At 45.4% G+C, this 20,483-nt stretch overlaps 1 protein-coding gene across 1 annotated transcript in view; it reads right to left on the bottom strand.

Annotated features, from left to right (window-relative positions):
* WDR64 (WD repeat domain 64) overlaps positions 1 to 20,483 on the bottom strand; it is a 540,197-nt gene that overhangs the window by 249,877 nt on the left and 269,837 nt on the right. Inside the window, exons 16-17 of the mRNA XM_029594015.1 lie at positions 18,989 to 19,119; positions 11,463 to 11,591 (exon numbers count right to left, since the gene is read on the bottom strand). Coding sequence (XP_029449875.1) covers positions 11,463 to 11,591; positions 18,989 to 19,119 — 260 coding nt within the window. The remainder of the gene's footprint in view (positions 1 to 11,462; positions 11,592 to 18,988; positions 19,120 to 20,483) is intronic.

The following is a 20,483-nucleotide window of genomic DNA, read 5'->3' as shown; positions in this document are numbered from 1 at the left end:
TTTTCACCCAGGCATTTAATATCAGTCCAAGTTAAGAGATATATCCTAGAAGCTATAATGCAGAATTTTGAGTTGATATAAGTTTGTGTGTAGTTAATTTGTAATGAAATATGATTTTATTGATGTATGTAGAATGAATTTTAATTTGTATACGTTGTGAACCGAGGTGATGGTACTCCAACCAAACATTGGTATATAAAACTATATAAATACATTCAAATTATGATAAAGCTCATATGTCTTTAAATTTATTTTTGTGATCTGTCAGCTTCCTCTTACACCTTTATATTTCCAGCTTAATCAGAAACAGGGCTGGAATTTGGTGTCATGTTATATACCTCCCCAACTTCCTTTCATCCAGTTATTGCATAGACGGTCCACAGCCAAGGACCATACAACAGAGCTCCTCTTTCAGGAGACCCTAACTCTGGTCACTAGGTGAGACAATTACACAATGGTTATGAGTTTCTCCCCCCATGGACCTCGAGCATTGCTTCTGCAGCATCCCCAGTTGACCCAGTGAGGGAAAGATCTTAGGGGCCAATGCAATATGCCCAGTGCGTTGTTAACATGCAGTTAGACACGAGTAAAATAGGCGCTAATCAATCCCCTAATACAATAAGGGGATTAGTACCTATTTAACGCGCGTCTAACGCGGAGTGAATGTAATAGCGCTCTTCACATGCAAATGCATGTGAATGAGGCTATTAGGCATTCACTCCCAATGCATAAAGAAAAATATGTGCCTCCGATGCACATTTAACTGTCATCTATTAATGCCTACCAGGAGCAGGCATTAATAGATGTGCACATCGAAAAAAAGAATACAAATAAATGAAATACAATAAAAAATTAACGATCGGGCCCATCACAAAAGCCGACGCCGAGTTTATCAGCGTTGGTTTTCGTGGCTGTCCGCAGCTAAGGAAAACCGACACTGATAAACCCGGGGTTGGTTTTCGTGACTACTAAAATCTAATGCAGAGTTTATCGATGTCGATTTTCCTTAGCGGCGGACAGCCACAAAAAACGATGCTGATAAACTTGGCGTTGGTTTTTGTGATGGGTCCAATCTCCTCCTTCCTTGCTCACTCTCTCTTCCCTTCCCTGCCCAGCAGACACCAGGATTACACCCTCCCCCGACAAAAAACAGAGCTGCAAATATCCGCAACCTATTTTTAAAAGGTACAAAACCCCTGCCCCCTCCTAAATATAAACCGCATGACCCCTTCACCCACCTACTGCTGACATGTCCAAAACCTCCACTGGGTGAGGGCGAGAGCCACTCATTACACATTGAAGTAAAACGGCCAGAATCAGCGACACTGCTCGGGAGCGGCCACCGCAACCTGCAGCCGCTCCCGGCCAGGCTCACTTACTTCGGCTCCCGGTCCTATCTCCTGGCTCCCCCTTGGCGTGTCAGCGTTTGCTCTTTCTCCGATTCTTCTGTTTGAATTGTTTCTGGGTTTATCGGCATCGGTTTCCCTGGCTGCCGTACAGCGGTAATGAAAACCGTCTGGGTTCGCGTTACCAAGGATATGCTAAGGGTCGCTGACTGTTCAGCGTCCGCTTTCTAAGCGCCTTTATTGCATCGGCCCCTTAGCCAGGAATTGAATTCGGGTCTCTCTACATGCTAATGCACAATACTGTTACTGAGCCCCCAGGTGAACCCGATGGTTCTGATTCTTTAATTATTTGAGACCAACTGGTCAAGGATATAAAAAAATCCTGAAATGACTGTGGCTGGGCTTTGGACATTCAGATAAGAGTAGTTGTTATAGGATTTGAATATTAAAATGTATTTATTAATAACTACATCCACACAAGTGCAAGAAACAATGTAAGTTCCTGGTGAGGTTTAAAGATTCATGTATATCATTTTATTGCGGCAACTCCTGAGTTCAGAACATGGACTTTAAATACGATACCCACAACACGGTCCCGTGTTTCGCCACCCGGCTGCTTCGGGGGGGGGGAGTTATTTTTAACAATGATCTGTATCAATCTGACAGCGTATTTGACAGTATCAATCTGACAGCGTATTTGACAGGGCTCCTGTCAAATACGCTGTCAGATTGATACAGATCATTGTTAAAAATAACTCCCCCCCGAAGCAGCCGGGTGGCGAAACACGGGACCGTGTTGGGGGTATCGTATTTAAAGTCTATGTTCTGAACTCAGGAGTTGCCGCAATAAAATAATATACATGAATCTTTAAACCTCACCAGGAACTTACATTGTTTCTTGCACTTGTGTGGATGTGAATATATTGAAGTGCAAGTACTACTCCAGTGCTTTGTTGGATTTATTAATAACTATACATTTTCAAATTTTTCTAAAACACTTTATTAGAAGGGTAAATAGTTACATTTGGGAGCTGGAAGTAGATGTGTTCTAGAAAACTCATGATGATACCTTTCTGGGTATTGTGAGATCCATATTCAGAAGCATTTATTTAATTTTATTGATTTTTATATACCGTCGTTTGGACTAGCCATCACAACGATTTACAACATTTCAAAAATAAATATCATCCAGTAAAATATATCAAACAATAAAATGAAATGTAATCATAAAACAAGCTAACGAAACATAAAATAGAATAATACAAAATTAATAGTCATAAATGTTGCGATCCTGCCCGCGAGGAACGCAGGCAGGCTCTTACCTCCGCGGCCAGTCGGGCCGCTGACATGTTTTCCTTCGCTGCAGGAGTGCCGCCATTGCCGGGCTCCTCCCCGGCTGCCTCTAGCCCTGCAGGGCAGAGTCGGGCCGCCGAGAGCTCCTCCATGCGGCCGGGTCCTGTGTTGCTGCTCCTGCTTCTCTCCAACGTGCTGCAGCCGATGCCGGGTTCTTCAGCCGGCAGGGAGGCCGTCCCTGCAGCTCTCTGCTCTGCCTGCAGCCAGCCCTTCTTCTCTTCCTGCCTTCCTGCTTCTGTCTTCGTGGCTGGGAGCTGCTCCTGCAGCCTGCCACCTCTTCAGCCTCAGGGCAGGGCTGCTCCGCTGCCTGCCTGGCTTCCTCAGGCCTTCCACGTGGCTGAGGGTGCTACCTGCGGATCCTGCTTCTCTCTCCAGCTTCCTTAGGTGCGGGCGCGTGCCTCTCATCTGTTTTGCAAGGGCCAGCCAGGTGTGGCCCTCTGCTGACCCCTCCCTGGGCGTTGTCCTCTTCAGCCCTACAAAAGGGCTCAGCGTCCATTCCAGCTTTGCCTTCACAAGGAGTTGGTCACTCCTGGGATCCTGCTGTCCTTCGCTCCAGGAGTCGTCCTTGTTCCAGCACTTCTTCAAGGTCCCGTGTTTCCTGTTCTTCGTTGGAGCTACTCGTCTTGTCTTTTTGTCTACGTTCCAGTCCTGATGTTCACCTGCTGTTCCAGATGTCTGTGTGCCAGCCCTAAGGTCTGTCTCCTGATCCAGTACCTGTGTTAAGAACATAAGAACATAAGAAAATGCCATACTGGGTCAGACCAAGGGTCCATCAAGCCCAGCATCCTGTTTCCAACAGTGGCCAATCCAGGCCATAAGAACCTGGCAAGTACCCAAAAACTAAGTCTATTCCATGTTACCATTGCTAATGGCAGTGGCTATTCTCTAAGTGAACTTAATAGCAGGTAATGGACTTCTCCAAGAACTTATCCAATCCTTTTTTAAACACCGCTATACTAACTGCACTAACCACATCCTCTGGCAACAAATTCCAGAGTTTAATTGTGCGTTGAGTAAAAAAGAACTTTCTCCGATTAGTTTTAAATGTGCCCCATGCTAACTTCTTGGAGTGCCCCCTAGTCTTTCTACTATTGGAAAGAGTAAATAACCGATTCACATCTACCCGTTCTAGACCTCTCATAATTTTAAACATGTCAAAGCAGAAAACAATAAAACCAGAACAGGATCAAGCAAGTAACCATAAAGCTCAAAGGAGCAACTGTAGAACAGTGTAATAAACATGTTATAGCTATACGCTCTTGCATATACTTGGTGTTTAAACGACCAAGGCTTCTGGTGTAATTGCTCAGTATTCCTGCACAAAAAAGAAGTATTAGAATCTGCAAACCTGCAAGAAACAAGCTTCGAGAGGACATAATAAAGACAGACAGGGAAGGGCGTCTGGACTGATCCGTGGTACTACAGGAACGAAAATTAACAGGTAAGAACTAAATTTTCCTTTCCCTGTACGTACCTGGATCAGTCCAGACTGTGGGATGTACCAAAGCTTTCCTAAACCGGGTGGGACTGAGACAGTCCCGCTCGAAGCACTTGCCGCCCAAAGGAACCAAAAACCAGAGCGTGCACATCCAGATGGTAGTGACGAGCAAAAGTATGCAAGGACGTCCAAGTGGCGGTCCTGCAAATCTCCTGCGGAGAAACAGATTGACGCTCCGCCCAAGAAGTAGCTTGAGAGCGCAGTGAATGAGCCTTCAGGCCCTCGGGGACCGGTCGACCTTGGCAAAGGTAGGCCGAGGAGATCGCTTCTTTCAACCACCGCGCAATAGTGGTCTTAGAAGCCGGCTTACCCCGGTTGGGACCACTCCAAAGGCCAAAGATGGTCCGAAACCCGAAAGTCGTTGGTAACCTGGAGATAGCGAAGCAGGACCCGTTTGACATCTAGTTGACGGAGATCGCCCCCAGTCGCACTCTCCTCTGGGGAAAAAACGCAGGGAGTTCTACCGACTGGTTGACATGAAAGGCGGAAACAACTTTTGGCAAGAAAGAAGGGACCGTATTGAGAGAAACCCCTGAATCGGAAAAACGCTAGAAGGGCTCCCAACAGGACAATATTTGAATCTCGGAGATCCGCCGAGCAGAGGAGATAGTGACCAGAAAGACAGTCTTTTAGCGTAAGGTCTTTTAGCGTAGCATGGCGGAGAGGTTCGAACGAAGCCGCACAGAGAGCCCGAAGGACCAGATTGAGACTCCATGACGGGCAAGTGGCACGAGAAGGGGGAAGTGGAGATGCTTAACGCCCTTCAGAAACCGAATCACATCCGGGTGGCCCCGCTAGGGAATGACCTTCCACCCGACCCAGAAGAGCCGAGCGCGGAGACTTGTATGCGCAGAGAACTGAAGGAGAGGCCCTTGGAGAGACCCTTCTGAAGAAAAGAAAGAACCACAGAGACTGAGGCGGAGCGCGCTGGGATACCCGATTCCGCGCAAACAGACTCAAAAACCTTCCAGATATGCATGTAGACCAGGGAAGTCGACTGTTACCGGGCCCGTAGCAAGGTGGAGAGGACCTCCTCCTTATAGCCTTTATGCCTCAGGCGTCACCGCTCAAAAGCCAAGCCGCTAGACAGAAGCGATTGGCCTGGTCAAAAAATACAGGCCCCTGTCGAAGTAGACGAGGTAAATGACAGAGTCGGAGAGGTCCGTCCGTCGCCAGGTTGATGAGATCTGCGAACCACGGTCTTCGCGGCCACTCGGGTGCTACCAGAACCACAGGTCCCCGGTGGAGTTTGATTCTTCTGAGAACTTTTCCCACCTGCGGCCAAGGGAGGAATACGTACAGGAGGATGTCCACTGGCCAAGGAAGAGCCAGAGCATCCACGCCCTCTGAGCCATGCTCCCTCCAGCGGCTGAAGAACCGATTGGCCTTGGAGTTGCGCAGGGTCGCCATGAGGTCTAGGTGGGGGAAACCCCACCTGTCCACTATCAGAGCCATGGCCGCATCCGAGAGTTCCCACTCCCCCGGATCGAGCGATTGACGGCTGAGGAAATCGGCTTGGACATTTTCCTTGCCCGTGATGTGGGAGGCTGCCAGGCACTGCAGATGCCGTTCCACCCACGTGAAGAGATGGCTGGCTTCCAGGGCCACCAGGGGACTGCGAGTGCCCCCTTGGCGATTGATGTAAGCCACTGTGATAGAGTTGTTGGACAGGACTCTTACCGCCTTGCCTCGGAGCAGGGGGAGGAACTCCTTAAGGGCCAGGCGCACTGCCAGGGTCTCCAACCGATTGATGTGCCAGCGAGACTGAGTCAGCGACCAGGTTCCCTGGATGGACTGGGAGAGACAAACCACACCCCAGTCCAGATGTTTGTTCCTTATATCCGTGATCCAGCCTGATGTTGCTTCTCCTGATCCTGAAGTCCGTGAGTCTGTCTTGCTCTTCTGAACCCTGGTTCCTCGTCCCCGAGTCTTCTGTACGCTTGGTACCTCGCGGCAAGCCATGTCGTGGTCCGTGACCAGCCCCACGGGCGGGCTGAGTAGGGCGCTTCATGATGCAAGCCTTGTACCTTGTTCCTGAGTCTTCTGAAAGCCAAGTACCTCGTTCTTGAATCTCTGAAAGCCAAGTACCTTGTTCCTGAGTCTTGTGAAAGCCAAGTACCTTGTTCCTGAGTCTTCTGTACGCTTGGTACCTCGTGGCAAGCCATGTCGTGGTCCGCAACCAGCCCCAGGGGCGGGCTGAGTAGGGCGCTTCATGATGCAAGCCTTGTACCTTGTTCCTGAGTCTTCTGAAAGTCTAGTACCTCGTTCCTGAGTCTTCCTCTGTGCATCCCAGAACCTCGTTCCTGAGTCTTCGTCTGTGCATCCAAGTACCTCATCCCTGAGTCTCGTCTGAATCTCCATGTTCCAGTCTCCGCTGCCCTGAATTCCATATGGCCTGCCACTTCTTGCCGTACCCTGCAGCAGGTCCGAAAGGGCTTGGAACGGTCGGAGGACTGTTCATAAGACCATCATTGCGTTGTTGGTCTTCCGAAGTGTGCAGGTCCGGAGGAGGGTCAGTGTCTCCAGTCCAGCCTCACTCCTGTCCAGCCCATGCTTGGGCATGCCTCGCCTACCGCGGCTCCTCTTCGGAGTTCCTCTGGGGTCGAGCCATGGCCCAAGAACACACACCTCTTGGTAAGTGGGACCGCTCTCCTGGCGCTCCACAACACATAAATACAGTTAATAAATCAACAAAAATATAAAAATTGTAAAAATATAAAAGTACTCTGTAAAAAAAAACTGAAGTAAGATAAAATATGTTTGGAAGCTAAAAATTAACCAATGCCTGTCTTGTAAGCCTGCTCAAATAGCCAAGTCTTTAGTGCTTTTTTAAATGACTTGAATTCTGCTTGCAGTCTTAAATCCACTAGTAAAGCATTCCATAATTTAGGTCCCGCAATTGAAATCACTCTCTCTCTAACCTGGGTGAGTCGTGTTGTGGTAACTGAAGGGATTGAAAGTAAACATTTATTAGCAGATCTTAAGTTGCACTGCGTAGTGTGTAAACGAATAACAGCATTCATCCAATCTACTCGCTTGCCACAGATTACTTTATGCATATGGTATTTAATGGGCAGCCAATACAGAGATTTTAAGATAGGGGTGATATGGTATTTTTTTCTACAACCTGTGAGCACTCTAGCAGCTGCATTTTGCAGAAACTGGAGAGGGCAAATAGTGGATTGTGGCAGGCCAAGAAATAATGAGTTGCAATAGTCTGTACAGGTAAATATTAAGGATTGCAAAACTGTTCTGAAATCATTTGGATTTAATAATGGCTTTAAACTTCTAAGCATTAAAAATTTGCTATATCCCTCCTTGATTTTATTAGAAATGTGTTTTTTAAAATTGAGCTCTGGGTCAATCAAGACTCCTAGGTCTTGTACTTTATCTCCAAGGACAATCGAGAGATTGTCATGTGGCACTATTAGTTTCTGATCTAAAATTGAAACTTTCCTTTCTAGAAGAATAATTTCTGATTTGTCAATATTTAAACTAAGTTTCATTTGTGTTATTAGCTGTTTAATAATGTTCAAGTACATAGCAGTGATTTCATTTTTCCAGTGTATCATTAACAGGAATGATAATTTGAATATCGTCTGTGTAAACAATAGTTTAGGCCTAGTCCAGAGAGAAGATGGCAGAGTGGCAGCATGTATATGTTAAAAAGAATGGCTGAAAGAGAGAAGCCCTGATGTACTCCTGTTTCAAGAGTAATTGTATGGGAGTAATTGTTGTTCATGTTTATTTATTTATTTTTTATATACCGAGGTATAGCAGAGTTGCCTTCACTCCGGTTTACATTTATAACAACCTGTTATATTAAAAATTTAAATTTTAACAAACTGAGAACTGGCATATAATATTGGTATAAACAAAACAAGATATACCAAAGGATAGGTACACTGAAATATCTGAGTTCAAAACATAAAAGAGACATTTGTAGTTTGGAAGCAGGAGAGATTGTCATAGGGGGAGATTGAATGTTAGAAGGCTATGGTATTATGTTTTAAGATCATTGTGCGTGCTGTCATTAAGAGATTGGCTGAGTAGCCAGGCTTTTAATTCTTTTTTAAAAGATTTTAGGTTTTCTTGAACAGTTAGGTACTGAGGTAATGAATTCCATAACTTTAGGCCGATGATGGAGATGGCTCTGTTTCTGGTGGAAGAGAGTTTGGCATGTGGAAGTGAAGGAATCACTAGTTGTTCTTATTGTGCGAAGAGAACAGTGGATATGTATGATGTCATCAAGGGCAGTGTAGTCTGCTTTTATGTTAACTTTATATGACCTGTTGCTCAAGTAAGATGTAAACCATTGTAAAGTTTTATCTTGGAAAGTCTTTGCAGAAGACTTGTGTGGTTTACAGTGTCGAATGCCACTGAAAGATCTAACAGTATCAGGAGATATTTATGTCCACTATCAAATCCAATCATTACAGTATTGGACAGGGATAGAAGTAGTGTTTCGATACTAAAGTGTCTTCTAAACCCGCATTGTGTTGGATATAAAATATCATTGGTTTCTAGATGTTCAGTGAGTATTAATGTTTGAGATAGTTGTGGGTGGATGCTTGGGCTGGTGGCAGATGACCACAGCCCCGGGGGAAGATCCCGAGAGGGACCACCGGTCAGGCTCAGAGTTTGGAGACAGACACACACTAATTCTTTTATTAAACAGTATATTGTACCACCAGAGGTGGCAGTGGTGAGCTGGAAGTGCCCGGCTGGGCTGTAGTCCCTCAGGCACTGGAACAGCGATCCTGGATAACTGAGCTGTAGAGAAACTGAATATAGTGAGTAGGCAGGGTATGCAGAGTTCAGGAACAGAACCTTGATGGTAACACTCACACAATAGTCTCTTAGAAGCAGCCCAGGAGCTGGAAATGAATTAGGCCCTTGAGAGCGAGTACCTGGTTCCAGGGAAGGCTCTGAGAGAGAGATGGTAACTCACTGGTGTGGTAGGCAGCGAAGACCTCCTGGCAGAAGTGGTATTCAGTACCAAGTCCGGGAACATGGGCCCTCGAGGAGCGAGTACCGGTTCCAGACTGCGATCTGAAAAACAAGAGAGAGCGAGGCCCCGAGGAGTGGGTACCTCTGGTAAAGTCCGAGGAGGCAGAGTAGCAAGGTATGTGGAGAGCGAATCCCATCCGCAGTGATACCTGGAGGAAGCTAGGTAACCTTTCCTAACTCAATTAGTTAGCAAATTCAGAGACCTTAATTATCCGGTGAGAATGACATCTCAGGGGGACGCACCTGAGGTTCACACCACTGTTGGTACTTCAGTCGGGGCCGCACACACCCTTAGGCTTCTGGGAAACATGGCGGAGTGCAGCGTCTAGCCGGTCTGGGGATGCCGGAGGTCAGCAAGATGACGCCACGGCAGCCAAACTTCCATCAAGCAAAGAGGGAGTCGCCAAAGAGGTATGATGGGCGTAGTGGAGATGTCGGGCAGCGACGGTCGCAACAGTGATTTGTTTCTTAACCACTTTTTTGATTAAGTTAGCGAGAAATGATAGATTAGAAATTGGTCTATAGTTAATTTAAAACGTTAGGGTCAAAGTTCTTTTTTTTGAGAATCGACTTGATAATGGCCTGTTTCAATGAATCAGGTAAAATGCCTTCGAGTAGGGATTTATTAATTATAGATGTAATGGTGGGAGCAATAATATTCATTATTGGTTTCAACACTACTATTGGGATTGAATCTAGTGGGTGATTTACCTGGTTCACTCAGAAGTTATGTGGCTAAATGAATATTTGGAAATTTATCTGGCTAAATTCTAGCTGGATAATTTTTTATCTGGCTAAAATTTGGCCAGATAAGCCAAGAATGTTCCAGTGGAATAACTGGGAGGAGCTGAGTTACCTGAATAACTGTGGTCGGCCCATACACCTGCTCTAAAGTTAGCCCGATAAATGTATGCGGCGAACTTAAAATTAGTCAGATATATTCAGCGGCACACTATATAGGCTAAGTTAGCTGAATAAGTTTATACAACTAGCCAAGCCACACAGACTGAATATGGACCTCAATTTTTTTTATTTTTTTCACCCCTTTTTTTCAAATTGTCCACTAACCCTTTATTGCTTTTAAAAATTATTTATATCCCTACATTTTTTTATTAGAAAGTGAGATTGTTCTATTGGTTTTACTGCATGCTCAGCTTGGGATACTACAATTTTCGAACCACATATCTATGTATAGCTGACACTTGCTAAAAGTACTTTTATGTAATTAATAGATTTATTCATTTTGGGAGGTGGGAACAACCAGCAGCTTCCTCCAGTTTCTTTGCGCCCTGCAGTTCCATCAGAACCAGAGTTGGGATCTAGGGCCACAAGCCTTTATTTGCAACTACCTGGAGGGAGGGGGATTCCCCTTATTTTATTTCACTTCCCAGCTCACTTAGGGAGTTATTTATCAAAATGCATTAGGGCCCTAACACCCACGATAACTACTGCATCGCAAATTGTGTATGCAAAGTTTATTTGTATTGAAGTGGGAGGGTTTGGAAGGAGTAAATGGAAAGGAGGGTCAGTTAGTGTGGCGTGCAATAGAATAACGCAGGTTTTAACGCTGGAAATAACTACACCTTTTTCTTGTGCCTGCATTAGCTGTGTGTTATGGTAGAAAATGTAAGAGGGGGCATTATGAACTTGGGGTGAGGTTTGGGGAGTGAGTTATGCTTTGGGGCAGTTTTACATGCACAGTCATACATACAAACAGCACAGTTACCATCAGTGAAGATTTACTGTGATGAAAGGTGAAAGAAGAGTAGATTTCTACCATTTTCATTCTACCTTGCTTGATGTACTGTCTAAGTTGAATTCCCAGGCCTGGGAATTCAACTTAGGACCTCCACATAGCAGTACACAGCACTACCATGCACCTACTGGGCCATGCCACATTCTTATTTGCTTTTCACTTTATGGATTTCTATAAATGAAGTAGAGGACAATGTGAGTTACTTCACAAGAACATTAAGGGACAAAATCCACTAAGGGGTTTTCGCCTATTGCATGCCAATGGGGAAAATGTTTAGTATATATGGACCAAATTTGCCATTTAAGACATGGAAAGAAGATTTAAATAGCCAATGTTTGTTGAGCGTTATGCTGTTCCTTAAGTACAAATGGAATATTTTATTTGGAAAACATTTCATGCATAAAGGGTTCTTTAAAATCAAAGGGATTAATCAAAGAGCACCAGTTCTATCTGTCTATCTATCTATAGATGTTTTAACATAAGAATCTCACAAATCTACCTTTTATCAATGACAGCCTTCAATTTAGGTAGAGGGAAAAGGAACTTCACAGCATTGACTCTACGCAATTTCAGAACTGATCCAAATGTCGGCTGTTCTCCTTGATCCTCTGATTTCTCAACTTGAAATCTGTATATAATGAACATATTTTCACATGGCTTCTCCAAATGTTAGACATTAGGGATTACAATGATGTCTTCTAGGTAATAGATGGTAGTATGAGATTCTACTGATATCTGAATTTCATACTCAATTCATCCAAATTCCATCATTGAAAAAATGTACAGCTACAAAATATTAATCAGCTCAAGCAAATATGGAAAAGAAAAATAAAATATTTTACCTTATAAAAACAATGCTAAAGAAAGAGGGGTGGCTGCAGAAGCAAGGTGAGAGAGATGAGGGGAAGGGGAGATGATTGACTAGGCACTCTGCAGTACCAATGGGAGATTCCTCACTTTTTGCTACAAAAAGTGTTTGTGTTATGCAATACATCAAAAATTAGTGGTTTGCTGCAGCTACTTTCCCCCTTTTTCTCCCAAGTATAAAAAAAGTTTTAACAATTGTCAAAATTGCTCCCACTGGAAGTGATGGGACATGCGTGACTGAAGGAACTATGCATACCTTAAGCAGGAGTAAATATTTTCCAGTCTGAGGGTTGCCAGAGGTGAATACGTATTTGGGTAAATCAGTGTTTGTGAGCAAGTATATGGTCGCAATAGTGGTGACCCTTTCTACATACTCCAATTATCTTTTTTCAGAACAAAAGGATCATCTTTTTTATGCCAAATATGTGGTGAATGTCTCTTTTTATGCTATTCAACAGGACTCCATATATTTTCTCCTGCTCTGCTTCCAGAGGTGGAAATGATTTAGGATAAAATCAAGCCCTTTCTGGTTTTGTTTCAGATTTCACCATTTTTATCATAATGGTTCTCTACTGGTGCCTTGGCAATTCCTGATATGAATGTGATGGGCCATAGTTGCCACAACTGGGCATGGCCATCTTTGAGACTGACACCACCTTTTACTGGAAGAGACAGTATCATTAAAAATACTAAACAGTATTTTTTTGTTAAGAATTTATTTTGCTGTGATTTTACAAACTAATATCTATCCCATAGTTACTTGTTGTGTTGCCAAGGTTGCAAGGTGATATTGGTTGGGGGATGGCCAGTGCCTAGTAACAAACATAAGCAAACAATTGATATAATACATATTTAATACCATCAAGTTTCTAGTCAGCAAATGCAAAAGCATGTATTGCAAATGCATATTTTGAATTTGCCAATCCCTTTGTATTTTAGGAAAGGGGCCCTGGCATTTGGTACATTCATGCTTTTAATTCCCCTGGTGTCTCTGTGTATTTGGGTTGGGGGGGGGGGGGTAACTGGTAAGGGGGGAAATGACTGGGGTGAATGTCTAGGGTGGTGGGTAGGAGAGAGTCTGGTTGGGGTGGTGACTGATGAGAGGCAGCCTGGTGAGAGGGGAAGTGACTGGGGTGGCAATATGGGGTGACAGGTAGAAGAGAGACTGATTGGAGTGGTGAGAGGTGAAAGGGGGTGAATTTGGCAACTATGAGGCAACAGATATAAGAGAGAATGGTTGGGTGGAGACTGGTGAGAGAGGCAGCCTGGTGTGTGTGGGGGTGACTGGGGTGACAGGTGGGAGAGAGACTGATTGGAGTGGTGAGAAGGAGTGAATGGGGTGACAGATAGGAGCAAGATTGGTTGTGGTGGTGACTGGAAAATGAGAGGCAGCCTGGTGTGTGGGGGAATGACTGGTAAGAGGGGAAGTGACTGGATGAATATATGGGGAGGTGAGAGGGAGAGAGTATGGTTGGGGTGGTGACTGGTGAGAGAGAGGCAGCCTAGTATGTGGGGGTGACTGGTGAAAGGGGGAGTGATTGGGGTGTGTGACACTTTCACTGGTCCATACACCGTCAATTGCATCAGTTCCAGGGTCCAATCACTGAACAAGCTTTCCTGATCCCTTGAAAACTCAAATAGAAGTTCTTTGTAGTTTATCCTCACAACTCCCCAGGCAGGGTTTGAACCCTCCCAGCCTGGATGGAAGGCAGAAGCCCTCCCCACTGAGCCAGCAACTCCATTTCCAAAGGCTGGCTTCAGAAGTTCATCTCACAAAGTCCAAAGTCTGGCCCCATGGGCCTAAATGCCACCTCCCTCCGTACCTCTGGGATATCAACTCTTCCCCAAAGGTACAACCACCCACTGGTAGTCTCTCAAACAATATCCTTAAGTGGGTACATCCAGATAGTCACACAGCCTGTATCTCTCAGCTCACCCTCCTGGAAGTCACACCAGTCATCCATCTAAGCATGAGCACCAACATTCCAGTCTTGCAGGTAGCATGGTCCTTCTTCTTCAATCCCCAGCAGGAGACTGAAACTGCTGGGTTAGGGAGTCCATTTTATACTCTGCAAACTCCTCCTCCTCTGCCAGCTGATTGGCTTTGGGGAGGTCCCACCCTTAACCTCCCACACCTGTGTGTTTGTCTCTATGGTTACCAGGGAAGCCACCAGTGTATATCCTTGACTCTGTGTCACCTCGGTTTTCTTCCCCCTCCTTCTAGAACTTTGGTTCCAGGGAGTTTTTATTCCTGGCTTTCTTCTACCTACCCGAACTGGCATAGTGACCCCGTCACAGGGTGGCTATATGGGGTGATACGTGGGAGAGAGACTGATTGGAGTGGTGAGTGGGGGTGAATATGGTGTCTATGGGGTGAAAGATATGAGAGAGAATGGTTGGGGTGGAGACTGGTGAGACAGGCAGCCTGGTGTTTGTGGAGATGACTGGTGAGAGAGGGAGTGACTGGGATGGCTATATGGGGTGATAGGTGGGAGAGAGACTGATTGGAGTGGTGAATGGTGAGAGGGAGTGAATGGGGTGACTGGTGAGAGGGAGAGTGACTGGGATGACTGTATGGTGTGTCAGGTGGGGGAGAGAGACTGGTTGAGGTAGTGACTGGTGAAAGAGAGGCAGCCTGGTATGTGGGGGTGACTTTTGAGAGGGGGAGTGACTGGCGTGACTGTTTGGGGTGATGGGTGAGGGAGAGAAACTAGTTGAGATGGTGACTGTTGAGAGAGATTCAGCCTGGTATGTGGGGGGTGACTAGGAAGAGAGGGAGTAACTGGGGTGACTATATGGGGTGACAGGTGATAGACTTCTTGGGGAAGTGACTGGTGAAAGAAATATAGCCTGTTATAGAAACATAGAAGTGACGGCAGAAGAAGACCAAACGGCCCATCCAGTCTGCCCAGCAAGCTTTCACACCTATTTGTTTTCATAATCTGTTACTCTGACCGCTGAGGTCAGGGCCCTTATTGGTAACTTTTTGTTCCAATTCCCTTCCACCCCCACCATCGATGTAGACAGCAGTGCTGGAGCTGCATCTAAGTGAAGTATCTAGCTAATTGGTTTGGGGTAGTAACCGCCGTAATAAGCAAGCTACTCCCGTTTGTTTACCCTGCATGTGCAATTCAGCCATTGTTGGTTGTCTGAATAAAATCCTCTTTACTTAATTCCCTCTGTTGCTGAAGCAGTGAGCTGCGCTGGATACTTATTCCAAGTCAAGTATCATGCTTAATTGATTCGGGGTAGTAGCCACCGTAATAAGCAAGCTACATCCATGCTTATTTGTTTACCCAGACTATCAGGTCGATACAGTAAGGCCGCGGTAGAAACAGTGCGGCAGTGTCAGGCGCACCCTTCCTCCCCGCACGCACAGTTCTCTTCACTTAGTCCCCGACACTCTCTTCTAAGTGCATGCAAATGCATGCCGCGGCTTTAAAGCTTTAGGGAAGGGTTATGCCCACGTAACCCATTTTACTGTATAGGCGCTTAATACAGCGCCTATACAGTAACCTGGGTGCGCTGGTACCTGTCATTTCAAATGTCATTTCAAATTACATTTGAAATGACAGGCACCAGGAAGTGTAAAAAAAAACAAACCAAAAATATGTAAAAACCCGAGTGTTAAAAAAAAATTTTTTTAAATACCTGTCACTTTCATGCGGTCATCCAGGCAGCGGCGTGGGTCCAGGCAGCCGGTGGGCGGCGGCGGGAGCCGGGTGTTCGATCGAGGCCGCGGGAGGGTAGGCGCGTGTTCGATTGGGCGGGCGCGGCAGCGGGATCCGGGGGGCGGGTGGGCGCGTGTTCAAACGAGGCCGGGTCGCACAGGCGCGCATTAATTCAGGCGGAGGGAGCCGGTGGCGAAAGCGGCCTCCGGCAACCCCCACCGGCAGGTGCGCATTCACTGCCGGTGGGGGTTGCCGGAGGCCGCTTTCGGCGCCGGCTCCCTCCGCCTGAATTAATGCGCGCCTGTGCGACCCGGCCGGGTCTCACAGGCGCGCATTAATTCAGGCGGAGGGAGCCGGGTGGTCGTGCATTCATCCAGGCAGAGGGAACCGTGGGCCGTTTTCGCCACCGGTTCCCTCTGCCTGGATGAATGGCCGTGCGATTTCAGCGCTGAAGGCAGTCACATGCCGTGGTCACGGCATGTGACTGCCTTCAGCGCTGAAATCGCACGGCCATTCCTTCACTGCCGGTGGCCGTGCATTCATCCAGGCAGAGGGAACCGTGGGCCGTTTTCGCCACCGGTTCCCTCTGCCTGGATGAATGGCCGTGCGAAATCAGGAGGAAGGGAGAAGGGACTGCCGTAGCAGGCCCGAGCCTTGCTACTTTTTCATTTTTTGTTTTTTTTTGCTTCGGGAGGAGGGGACCGGACGGGCTGCAGGAGACCGGACTGGGGCTACACCGGAGACCGGACGGGCTGGACCGGAGACCAGACGGGACCAGGGCGGGTAAGCAATGTTTTTTACACTACACTACACTAACTCCTACTAGGGGGAGGCGGTAAACTAACACATTAAGGCCGCGGCAAAACAGCGGGTTACTGAGGAGATAGTATCAGCGCCCGTTACAGTATCGGAGGGGAATAGCTAATTCCTTCATTATACAGCTTTTTCGTTCATTTACATGCTGGGTGCGGAAAGGGTTATGAGTCTATTTTAGGAAGCGCTAAGGACGCGTGAAACTGGAGACTGTATCGCTGGATCGCCTTACTCGTCTGTATTGTGCGCTCCCAGCACGTTACAGACGGGCAATCTTTAACTGCACGTTACTGTATCGACCTGTATGTAATTCATTCCTTGTTGGTTGATGCTGATATAAATCATCTTTTCTTCATTCTCTCTGCTGTTGAAGCACAGAGCTATGTTGGATGTGCATTGCAAGTGAAGTATCAGGCTTAATTGATTTGGGGGTAGTAAGCGCCGTAACAAACTAGCTACTCCTATGCTTATCTGTTTACCCAGACTATGTAATTCATTCCATGTTGGTTAATGCTGAATATAAATCATCTTTTCTTCATTTTCCCTGCTGTTGAAGGAGAGAGCTATGCTGGATGTGCATTGAAAGTGAATTATCAGGCTTATTTGATTTGGGGTAGTAACCGCCGTAACAAGCCAGCTACTCCCATGCTTATTTGTTTACCCAGACTATGTAATTCATTCCTTGTTGGTTGATGCTGAACATAAATCATCTTTTCTTCATTTTCCCTGCCGTTGAAGGAGAGAGCTATATTGGATGTGCATTGAAAGTGAAGTATCAGGCTTATTTGATTTGGGGTAGTAACCGCTATAACAAGCAAGCTACTCCCCTGCTTTTTTGTGGATGCAAATCCTTTGTTCCACATTTCCTCTTGCCATTGAAGCATAGAGCAATATTGGAGTTGCATTAACTGTGGGTATGTTTATTGAATAAGGATATTAATCTCCAGGTAGTAGCCGTCATTCCCGCAAGCAAGCCACCCCTTGCCTCTTCTCTTCATTCACATCCTCTAGACTTTATGGATCCAAAGTGTTTATCCCACGCGCCTTTGAAATCCTTCACAGTTTTGGTCTTCACCACTTCCTTCGGAAGGGCATTCCAGGCATCCACCACCCTCTCCGTGAAGAAATACTTCCTGACATTGGTTCTGAGTCTTCCTCCCTGGAGTTTTAAATCGTGACCCCTGGTTCTGCTGATTTTTTTGCAACGGAAAAGGTTTGTCATTGTCTTTGGATCATTAAAACCTTTCAAGTATCTGAAAGTTTGAATAATATCACCCCTGCTCCTCCTTTCCTCCAGGGTGTACATATTTAGATTCTTCAATCTCTCCTCATAAGTCATTCTATGAAGACCTTCCACCTTTTTGGTCGCCCTTCTCTGGACCGCCTCCATCCTGTCTCTGTCCCTTCGGAGATACGGTCTCCAGAACTGAACACAGTACTCCAGGTGAGGCCTCACCAAGGACCTGTACAAGGGGATTATCACTTCCCTTTTCTTACTCGATATTCCTCTCTCTATGCAGCCCAGCATTCTTCTGGCTTTAGCTATTGCCTTGTCACATTGTTTCGCAGACTTCAGATCATTAGAGACTATCACCCCGAGGTCTCTCTCCTGCTCCATACATATCAGCCCTACTCCCCCCATCGAATACAGTTCTTTCGGATTTCCACACCCCATGTGCATGACTCTGCACTTCTTGGCATTGAATCTCAGCTGCCATATCTTCGACCATTCTTCCAGCTTCCTTAAATCCCGTCTCATTCTCTCCACTCCTTCCGGCGTGTCCACTCTGTTGCAAATCTTAGTGTAATCCGCAAAAAGACAAACCTTACCTTCTATCCCATCCGCAACGTCGCTCACAAAGATATTGAACAGGACCGGTCCCAACACCGGTCCTGTTCAATATCTGTGTATGGAGTGGGACTAGTGAGAGGAGAAGTGACTGGGGTGACTGTATGGGGTGACGTGGGAAAGAGGTAGCCTAGTGGGTGTGTGTGTGTGTGTGTTTGTGTGTGTGTGTGTGTGGGGGGGGGGGTAACTGGGGTAATTGTATGGGGTAACAGGTTACCCCCATACACACCAGGCTGCCTCTCTCTCTCCATTCACCACCCCAACCAGACTGTCTCCTACCTCTCACCCCATACATTCACCCAAGTCACTTCCCCTCACCAGTCACCACTCCCCCCCAAACACTCACACACACAGACTCTCACCAGGCGAATTCAAAGTATGCATATCCCAAAATGACAGAGCCCCTTTCCTAAAATACAAAATTATTGGTGAATTCAAATAAGCATTTGTGTTACATGAACTTGACTAGAACTCGATGCTATTGAATTACATCACTTGTTTGTTTACACTTGTTACCCCTACAAATACAACCTTGCAATCATAGCAACACAAACAAGTACTGGTAACTAAGGAGGCAGCCAATGGAATGCGGAATCAAACCTCCAACTAATGAATTCCTCCCAAATTGACGCTTTTTAACTGATTAGTAACATTTTCAGTTAGAGAGCACTAACTCCGAAAGTAGGAAAACACAAAATAAATACCTCCTGAACCATTTAAAAAACAAAATCTAACAGATAATGATCCGAAACGAAAAGGACATGAAACAAAAACAGTGCGCACCCCTAGTTAGTAAAACAGTATTTTCCCAGATTCAGTACTTACTCATGCTGGACTGTGGTTGAATGAAGATTCCATAGGGTAAGCAAACCATTGGTACTGCCAGTAGCTAACAAGTAATAGCCTTCCTGATTTAGCATGTCAAAGCAGATCACATATCGTCCTAGTTTAGAATTCTACAGGAAATGAAGCAGGAAATGAAATTACAAGTTTTCTTATGTTTCACCAAGATATTCGTATAACTGGGAAAGCCAGATGCTTTGTTTTCAACTGAATGCCAGAGGCACAGAGAACTGAAGCAACTTGCCCCAGGTCACACTCAGTCAACAGCAGAGATGAATCTAGAACTTGAGTCCACCTGATTGCAGGCTAATACTCTAACCACTGGACCGCTCCCCTCTAGTTTCATAGCTAATAATTCATACAACCTAAATAAGAAAACAACCTAAACATGACATTTTTATGACAGATTTTACTTTTTAATGAGAAAATACACATGATTGGGTATATAAACTTAAAAAGAAGAAAACATAGCATACAAACAGCTTCATATCATACGTGCTATTGGATTGGCCTAAAACAAGTATTTTGATTAACTTTACCAAGCTACTGTCTCTCTTTCAACAGGCAAGAGCAACTATTTCTGGGTGACTTCTGGGTCATTTACCGATGACAAGAGTTTACTTTTCAATTTATTTATTTATTTATTTGTTGAGTTTTATATACCGTCATTCGGTAAAGCCATCATAACGGTTTACAAAATTTAAATTGTAACTCTCTTAACAATTGTGGAAAAAGTATAACAATGTGCATATTAAACAGAGGTTAAACATTTCAAGTCCAGAAAGTATCATTATGTGGGAGGAGGAGGGATTGTTTGTTCCGGTTGGAGAGAAGTTATTTTGAGGTTTTTGGATGAAAGTTCGATTGGGAGTTAGGATGTTCAGAAGTATGAAGGTCAGTGTAGAATTTGCGAAACAGCAATGTTTTTAGGTCTTTTTTGAACGTTTTGAGGTTGGGTTGGGTTCTCAGATCTTTAGGTAGGGAGTTCCAAAATTTAGGGGAGGCAATGGAATATATATAATTTACAAACAATATATATATATATATATGTATAATTTACAAACAATTAGGGGGTAATTTCCATAAGCACCAGGGACTTAAAAAAAGATGGGGCATCCATTTTTATTGGAATGGTTTACAGGCCTCCAAACCAAAAGGAAGAGCTGGACAGAGATCTGGTTGATGACATCCACAGGATAGCAAAGAAAGGAGAAGTGGTGATCGTTGGAGACTTTAATATGCCAGATGTAGACTGGAGAATCCCATCTGCAGAATCTAATAATAGTAGAGAAATAGTAGATGCCCTGCAAGTAGCTTTGTTCAAACAAATGGTAATGGAACCCACGAGAGAAGGGGCTATACTCGACTTAGTGCTCACTAATGGAGATAATGTCTCAGACATCCAGGTGGGTGCCCACCTCAGCACCAGTGATCATCAAACGGTATGGTTTAATATCACAAAAAGGACACGGCAAAG

This window comes from Rhinatrema bivittatum, chromosome 3, assembly GCF_901001135.1.
Source record: "Rhinatrema bivittatum chromosome 3, aRhiBiv1.1, whole genome shotgun sequence".
In the NCBI taxonomy this organism is placed as follows: Eukaryota; Metazoa; Chordata; class Amphibia; order Gymnophiona; family Rhinatrematidae; genus Rhinatrema; species Rhinatrema bivittatum.
Note: the sequence above shows the minus strand (reverse complement) of the source record. Positions and strands in the feature narration are given on the sequence as shown.